This window comes from Chrysemys picta, chromosome 5 (genome assembly GCF_011386835.1).
Source record: "Chrysemys picta bellii isolate R12L10 chromosome 5, ASM1138683v2, whole genome shotgun sequence".
NCBI lineage: Eukaryota > Metazoa > Chordata > Testudines > Emydidae > Chrysemys > Chrysemys picta.
This window is the reverse complement of record NC_088795.1, coordinates 76,948,673-76,958,083: the sequence shown is the minus strand read 5'-3', so window position 1 is coordinate 76,958,083 and position 9,411 is coordinate 76,948,673. Positions and strand designations below refer to the sequence as shown.

Sequence of the window (9,411 nt, the reverse complement as noted above, 5' to 3'; positions counted from 1 at the left end):
AATATTATTTACCATGAATTTTTCATCCTGTTCTCCCATTTTCCCATCTCTTTGGTTTCCCTGCTTAAGAAGTGCCACTATCCTTACCTATCACTTTCCTTCTACAGTTTTGTTTCTTGCTTTGAAAGTTCTAAAATGGGGCAAATTGGGACTAGTGTTTCACCTATGACTGACTGATCTTTGCCTCTTGTTTTGAGATAGATGGTGTGTTAAGGTTCACACGAGGAGAATGGGAGAAGAGAAGACTACAATACACAATTACTAGTGACTAATCACTCTTCCTAAATAAACATAACAGGATGTCATTGTAGGATATTACACTATACATCAGGCTAAATTGTAAGCCACAAGAGGTTGAGAATATATAATGTTTTATTATTATTAGGAAATCAAGCTAACCTTTGAATGAATCCTTCACTTATGAAAAATATGTAATTGTAGAAGGCTAACTAAAAACAGGGAAGAGGACAACTGAAACACTATAATCTTACATTCTTAAACACAACTTTTGTCTTGTTTTTAATCTAGTTTAATATTTAGAACTGTTTGAATCTAAGTCCTATTTTGGTTTATCTTTCTGAACCTGTTTTTCTGTCCTATGCACCAAGCATTGAGTTGTGCATGTCTGTCACTAGCTTCTTTGGAAACTGCTTTTAACTTTGGTTTTCAATTAAAATTATTACATTGGAAGTTTAGTTACTACTTTTTCAATTTAAAATTAAATATAAAGCACACTTAACATCAATGTTTTTACCAGGGTTCACTATGGTAAGTCACACTACTTTGAAGTATACTTTTTACATAGAGAAGATTTCATGGTATGGGAAAATATTGCAGTGCAGTAAGTGTAAAAGTTAAGCACAACTACCACATGTATTTGCATTTCTCTTCTGAATTTTAATCGAAGGCCAAAATATTATGTAGTTCTTCACTTTGGAAATACCTGTTATGTATATAGGGAACTCCTAGTAGAGTGGTGTAACGTCAGCATGAATAGCAGATGGTTGCATTACTCAGTAATTGCAAAGCCATTAATCAATTATGTGGGTTATCTCACATTAGGGTAAATAAAATCTGCCACCATACACATTGTCATACATTTGACAAAGTATTTAAGAAATGTCAAATACAAAAATAAGCTAAGTGTATTCCTTCACTTCTGACCCTCTGTAGTAGCAATGGTCCCAACTGTAAGGAACCAAGGGAGAACAAAATTAACTAAATTTAAATAAAACCACTAAAAACTTTTTTTTTAAGCTAAATGTCATGACACTAAAGTCCAATATCTCAGAATTTACAGTATTTGCTTCTAGCCCAGGATGGACCAATGGATGTGGTGCCTGTCTTTAACACTGCAAGTCTGCTAGCTATCAACCATAACTCTGGCACTGGATTAGGACTGACTATTTCCTGAACCAGTGGATTTCTGGTGGAAGAAATGCTACATTGGGAGAAAAGGAAACGTTTTAAATGGCCACTGTCTGAATGGTACTGGAATTCTAGAATAGATGCCAGTGGAGATGGCTTAATGGACAAAGTGCACGTGGGGCAATTAAATGAGCATGATTGTCATGTTCTAAGGCCTGGGTGATGTGAGAAAACGGAGTTGATTATCATATTTGGCAGTTTAATCTCAGAATAAATACTCTTTAATACATGGATATCATTTACCAAAAGTGTGCCAACTAGAGATCTGATTTCTTGATTAAAATAACTCTGATACGTGTTTGAATCTGGAGGAGACACCTTGCTACTTCATATTTTTCTTGTCTCATTCTTTTTCCCATGAATCTTATCTATCTGGATTCTGTCAGCTTTTGGGTGCATTCTGATTTTCTTCTTCTAAATTCTTCAGAGTGAAGACATTATCCAAGATAAAGAGTCCTCTTTGTTTGGTACATATCTATGCTGTCATTCTTCTTAATATCAAACTTCAAATTTTTCCTAAGTCCAAAAATCTTGGTCATCCTTAATGTTGAACACTTTTCCACCTCAATCCTATGTAGAAGTCTGTTACCATCTTGATATCATTCCTTGATTCTTCCTCTGCTGCAGTTCTTTTCCATGCTTTAATCACATTCCTTATAAAGTAGTGCAAGTCTGTTTACCAATTTGTATTTGTGAAGCAAAAAAGCTTGCAAAATGCTGCAGTCAGATGTCACTCAAAGAGCAGGGCCATATCACTTCCACCGTCATTGGTGAGTTAACCATATCCAAATATAACTAGGAGCAATCCTCTTGTTTTTTAAAACTTTCCCTCACTCTTATCCACTTAGACTTTCATTTTGCACTTCTAATCTTGGCTTCTTTTGTCTCTTTCCTTGTCTCTCGATAGCTGGGGCCTTACTTTCAATTGTACACCCAGCTATCTGCGCCAAGGTGTCATTCATCTTAAGCCTTCCTACTAAAAACAAATACTAAATTACTGGCTCACACTCACAACCCTAAGAGCTAGAAAATGGCTACGTTATTTGAACCTGCTGCTCAGCTACAACATCACCGGCTCATTCACCTGCACGTCCATCAATGTTATATATGCCATCATATGCCAGCAATGCCCCTCTGCTATGTACATTGGCCAAACTGGACAGTCACTACGCAAGAGGATAAATGGACACAAGTCAGATATCAGGAATGGCAATATACAAAAACCTGTAGGAGAACACTTCAACCTCCCTGGCCACACAATAGCAGATGTAAAGGTAGCCATCTTACAGCAAAAAAAACTTCAGGACCAGACTCCAAAGAGAAACTGCTGAGCTCCAGTTCATTTGCAAATTTGACACCATCAGATCAGGATTAAACAAAGACTGTGAATGGCTATCCAACTATAGAAGCAGTTTCTCCTCCCTTGGTGTTCACACCTCAACTGCTAGCAGAGCACCTCACCCTCCCTGATTGAACTAACCTCGTTATCTCCACACGATTTATACCTGCCTCTAGAGATTTCCATTACTTGCATCTGAAGAAGTGAGGTTCTTACCCACGAAAGCTTATGCTCCCAATACTTCTGTTAGTCTCAAAGGTGCCACAGGACCCTCTGTTGCTTTCACAATGAAAATGATAAAATCTGGGGTCCAAGGAGATTTGCACATCATGGAGAAGTGACTATTGGCCGCCAAGAAACTAGGTCGTCTTGCAGACAGTAAAACAACCAAAGCACCACATTTAGATGTCTGTACATTTCCAAGTTCCACCAACTCATAACTTTGCAGAGGTAGAACTGAGCAGGGAGCTTGTGTGTCCATGGAATTTTAAATTAGGTTTTTATTTAAGTGTGAGGATCTATTCTTACCCATTTATTTCCTTGAATGTCTGCTCTTATCACCTTCTGTTCCAACTATAATAAAAAAAAACTTCAGCCTTCTCTTTCTGCTTTTGATTGGATTTTTATACATTTTGTTATGTTGCATGCTACAAAAAATTGGTTATACTGTATTTCTACAATGGTCTGACTGGATTTTTAGTTTATATCCTGAATGTTCAAGTGAAAAAAAAATGGAAATAAGCTTTGAGGTATTAGAGGAATGAAAGGGAAGGCAGGTACAATGTGTAAATTCAAACTGGATGCTGAACATTGATTGCTGGCATCAAGAGCACAGGCCAAATGTGAGTTTAAATGCATAAAAGTGTAGGTGAGTACAGGTAAGATCCAGAATAGAAGGCAAAATGTGATGACTATAAGCCACCTAGAAACCTATTAGCTACCATTATATAGTAATTCTTGTTTGGGATAGTGTTTTGGAGGTTATAGGAGAGGTCATAAGCAAAAATTCATAAGCAAAAATATGGCAGCAGTCAATTGCTTTTGTTTTTTTAGAGCAAAGTAAATATATTTCCAACAGTGGAAAATATTAAAATTGCTTTTGATTTAGTGTTGTTGGGTTTATGGTTTTTTAATCTCTTGCTTCCTACAGAACAAGTTACACAAAGGTTTTATTTAAAACACCTCTAATTGTAAGGCAAGTGACTGACATAAAATCTACAAAATCAAAATCCTTACCCCAGGCAGAGCTTTCACCTGAAAAAGGGAGATGGGCCAGAGACTCCATGAAGTGAAACAGGGACTTAGCTCCCACTTTTGATTTTAATTGAAAGGTGCTTGGATGTTATGGGGATGGGCAGCTAACAGATAGATAAAAGCATGCCCTCTTTCAAGGGTCTTAAGCCTAGCCTTGAAATTTCACCCACAATTTTTCTCATACTAGGGTTTACATGTTGAGTTCTCATGTACATTTTTTATAGCTACAGGAAAACATTATGAGCAACTTGCATTTTGCATGCAAAGGCATTTTTTTTAATATATAGCTCAAACTTGAATCTCTCTGCAGTAGAATGGGAAAAAACCTTTTGTCACAATTATGCCTTAATAGTTTCTTAAATTTTGAATATATACTGTGGGTATCTTATGAGTTGCCTCTTTTTTCTCTAGTGAATTATGAACTTAAAGGCCATTGACTACCCTCGATCCAGTTGTGGAATGCCTATTAACATCAAATGGGAGTTATGTGTATGGTCTGAGAACAGTACATGGCCCTTAGAAAATAAATGGTAATAAAATCAATCCAAATAAAGAGGATAAAGGCCTGAGGCTAAAGTATAAAATGTGTTGACTATAACCAGTATGTCATACACTGGAAAACAAGTATTCCTTTCAAAGCCAAAGATTTACTCCCTTGTACATTCAACATGAAATAATAGAGAACGTGCTAACATAAAACTGACTGGGTATGACATTAGCATTTTCTGGATTTAAATATTCTACTTCTCATTTCTAATATGACCTTGCTCTTATCCTCAAACAATTTTACCCAGCATTTTAGCAAAGTTCACACTGCTTTACAAGGAAATCTGTGTGGTTATTAAAATGTGAAATAGTACTAGTTCCTGCACAAGGCTGAATGACTGGCCTTTAAGAGTGACGCTGCCAGTCAGATAATTTGAAAAATTAGTTACACTTCTGTTTACAGTATTACTGCACTAGACGATCACATCCATTGAAAAGAAAATGTTTATTTAAAGAGGAGCTTGTATAATGGGCTTGTAGTTATAACAACTTGATATACCAATTTCAGCATACCCCATTTTTCCTATCTGTGTACAGATACAAGTTGAAACAGTTTCCTCAGGGACTCCTAGTAAAGATGGCTACCCCTTCTCATTGTTTTCAGTGGGATTTAAGTCACAAACTATCCTTGGGAAAGATGGCTCCCTTTTCACTCAAAGCTTTGCTATCATAGTCTGCTACCTTCAAACCAGCATGTAACCTAAGCCATCAAAATTTTTGATAAAGTACTGAAATCTAAAAAACCTGTTTTGTTTTCATGTGTTGCCATGATTGAAACAGTAATAGGTTTCATAGTGAAAATCTGTTTAAGAAATACAATAAACCAGGTTAAAAACCAGAAACACACTAATGCAAATGTAAGAATCCCCCAAATGAGCTGTCAGCAGGGTATGAACCCTAGAAGACCTCACTTTAGTGGTTTCAGAGAGCATTGCCAAGCATGTAGACCAGGGATCGGCAACCTTTGGCACGTGGCCTGTCAGGGAAATCTGCTGGCGGGCCAGGACGGTTTGTTTACCTGCAGCATCCACAGGTTTGACCAATCGCAGCTCCCACTGGCCGTGGTTTGCCATTCCAGACCAATGGGGGCTATGGGAAGCGGCTTTTGCTTCAACTGCCACAGGCGCAGCCCTCTTAGTCAACTGGTACCTCTCAACTGTATCAGGAGTCCAGTTCACAAGCATTGCTCGGAAGGCCTCTTTTGACTTGAGAGATTTCCTCACCACTTGAGTCCACCAGCAGGTTCTAGTGTTGCCACCATGACAGCAACCAATCGCCTTCAGGTCACAGCTTTTCGTGGCTGCCTCAACGATTGAGGCCCTGAACATGGTCCACTCAGACTTGATGTCCAAGACCTCACCCAGAATGCAGTTCTTCCAGCGGTGGGAATTGAAGTCTCTCCGCACAAGGTCTTCCATCAGACATTCCCGGTGACCCATACGGATCATTTGAGCCTCCTGTGTCTATCCGCCCAGTGTCCCATGCGTCAAATCCAACTCACCACCAAGTGGTGATCAGTTGCCAGCTCTGCCTCTCTTCACCTGAGTGTCCAGAACATATGGCCTTAGGTCTGACAAGATGACTATGAAGTCAATCCTCGATCTTTGGCCCAAGGTGCTCTGGTACCAAGTACATTTATGAGCAACCTTGTGTTCTGAGATGGTATTCATTATGAACAATCCATGACTAGCACAGAAGTCCAATAACAACTCACCTCTCGGGTCCAGGCCAGGGAGGCCATTCTGCCTAATCACTCCCCCAGTAGAACCACAGAGTTAGTTGGTGTGAAGCCTCAGATTTAAAACAAAACTTGAGTTTATGCAGCTGTTCACAAGCTACTTATCTGCAGTAACTTCTGATTACTTAGTAGGCTATCCTAGGACATCCCTTTGATGCTATGTTTGAGTCTATGCATTAGGCTTTAATGTGCTAATATGTTTAATTGTTATACTCACTGCTGGCTATTAATAGGAAAGTCTTGGAAATAAACTTTCAGCAGAGCTTGCTTTTTTATGATAATAAAAAAAATTAACTGCAAGCTTTGATACAACATGTACCATTTTAAAATAATGCAGTTTTTTAATGCAGTAACTTATTTCTAATACATTTAAATTATTCAGGCTTCGTGAACATTCATTATTAAAGAGATGAGCCAATAACCATGAAAAAATATTTAGTTTAACATATTTCTTGCTCCAATTTCTAAATTGCTTTCTGCAATTTATAGTGAGAGACTTTTTTTCAAATGTTGCCCAAATAGCAGTAACAGTGTATGTGTATTAAATGCCTAATCCAAAACCTACTGAAATCATTAGGAGTCTATTCATTGACTTCACTGGATGTTGGATCAGATCCTAAGAGTAGAAGCCCCTTTTCTGATCTGTTGATGTTATGCATGGTGCAAATCATGCCTTCAGTTTACGCAGGACTGACCACTTGTTTCAATGGGGAATTCTGATTAAAAAGCAAATTAATATTTGATTGCTTTCTGTAGCTCACTGCTCTTTGATCAGATTGTTAGCCTTTCAAGTCTGATATTTTTCTATATGGATTCCCAAATTGCTGGAATAGGGCACAAAAAAAAATCTGCAATAAGGTACAAACAACTATAATCCTTTAACCTAAAAATAGTGAGATGCATTTGTTTCAGTTTGTATAGCATAGCATTTAACAACTAGTTTGGCTTTAACAACTGGCTAAAAAGAATTCAAGAATTTGCCCTTTTGTCAATATTCAAGAATTCGTCCTTTTTTTGAAATGTCAAAATTTGAAAAGTTTCATCCAGTTCTAGTTTCAAGGTTGACCCTGTTAGCAAGATGGACAGTGCCAAAAATTACTGTTGTTTTTTTTTTTAAGAATTTAATATAAGCTAGTGTTAAGCTACTATTTTAAAAAAATCTGAAAAATGTTTATTTTGAATTTAGCCATTTCCTTGAAGTGTTTACAACTCAAGCATTGCAGAATTATGCCTGTGCAGGAGAACCAAGAAAGTGACAAATGACTTGTTTTCATTTTGCACTTCAGTCAGGTTGCACAAAGTAAAATTGACAACACAGGTTGAACAAAATTTAAAGGCTTTAATTTTTACGATCTGAGTGTTGTAAGAGGTAAGGGAGACTCTGTAAAATGAAGGCATTGTCCCTTTAGTAGTCTGTCACCTAAATAAACCTTTTACTCGTGTTCTTATTTTCTATGTAATTTAATATTTTCATTGTATTATAAAGATGCATTAGTGCTTTGTGGAACAAAGGTCACAGGGTTTTATAATTGAGGCTTTAGTTAGATTTTAGTTTGCTTACTACTTTGAGCAGATTATATTTTAGTGAGGAAGCGTAAGGTTTTTTGATTACTCCCTCCATTTCTTCCTCTTTTCCATGATCCTGAACAACAGCCACACAGACATGACATATGCAAACATAAATTTCCAGAAGCTGTTAAGAATAAATAGCATGGCTGCTTAACGGATTTACACTGATTGTGAATCACAACAGTCTTTAGTATTGTTATACAATAGCACACTAGTAACATCCTTTCAGGGGTCTATTAAGTGGCACTAGAGGCATTAAGACAGATTAAAATATCCATTAGAGAGATTTGTAAAATTATAAAACAAATGTTAGTGTCTTCTATTACAAGTCTAGCCAACAATAGTGAACTCATTAAGTAAGACAAGATTTAAGTGTACAAATAGTGATCCTCATAACGAACTATTAAACATGGATCTGTATAAATAAATTTAAAGAGTGATTTTTTTCTTAAATTTTATTGAACGCCAAATTTTCACCTTCCATTATATGAGAAGTTCACATATAACAATAAATATTTGAACACCTGCAATACTGAGGAACTAACGCGACACCTATATAAGGAACAGACAGACTCCAATCAAAACCAAAAATACTGCACTGACAGAATATTACAATACATCACAAACTGCAAGTGACAGCTACATTTTAATTACAGATACATTATTCCCCCTTCAGACTAGGTCTTCTCCCAGGAAACTAGCATGCTAATGATATGTTACCATTGTTTAACTTTCAGAATGCCAGATACGTTAACTGCTAATTCTGAAAGATGCTACAGTTAGATAAAACAGCTACAATGACAAGGAATGAACAAAAAATAAAATTTTCTCTAACCCCTACCTCACACTTCTCCTTTCCAAACACCATCTAGGCAAAATTTTTATTGTGAAATGTCACCTGAGAATGAATCTCCTAAAATAATATCCTTTGGAGCAGAGAACTATAGTACACATAGTATGAAAAGTACAATGTCACTATAGATGAAAATCTCAACATCCTGGAATAATCTTCATTCCTGGTCCATTTTCTGTCCACTTGAAGAAATCACACTGTTTATCCTTCCCAAGGGGACACACAAAAAAGTTCTTTCCATTATTAGGCCCAATCTTCAACACTGTCCTCATAATGCAGCGTTTCCCATGATTGCAGAATGGAAACTGTAAGTCTGCCCACTGTAAAGAGAAATTATTAATTTACCATGGGCGTTACTGTGTCTAATGGTCAAATTCCTTTTTATGGACCAATGACAAAAATTCAGACCTACAGAATAAGCCCTCCCACTCGATTCAGCCATGCAAGTGGCAATCAAAAAAAAAGCTCCCCTTAAAACTGCATGTTTCATTTCTTAGAGTCAGGTAGTTTGACTTCCATAGCTATAACTGAAGTTACAGTAAATTACTTCAACTTGGTATTAAAATGCACCTTTCTTCTGAATGATGAGTGTTGCAAATGAATTATTGTGTTATAAGTTCTTCTCAGTGGCCTGACAGTCACATGCGTAGATCAATAGGTCTAAGTTGCAATTTCCTCATTTTA

General features: G+C 36.9%; 1 protein-coding gene across 4 annotated transcripts in view; it reads right to left on the bottom strand.

Annotated features, from left to right (window-relative positions):
* Positions 1–7,624: 7,624 nt before the first annotated feature.
* Positions 7,625–9,411, bottom strand: part of NEIL3 (nei like DNA glycosylase 3) — a 38,999-nt gene continuing 37,212 nt past the window's right edge. For all 4 annotated transcript variants that reach the window (XM_065596690.1, XM_042842085.2, XM_042842084.2 and 1 more), the window contains exon 10: positions 7,625–9,047. In XM_065596690.1, the coding sequence (XP_065452762.1) occupies positions 8,865–9,047 (183 nt within the window). In that variant the 3' untranslated portion in view covers positions 7,625–8,864. The remainder of the gene's footprint in view (positions 9,048–9,411) is intronic.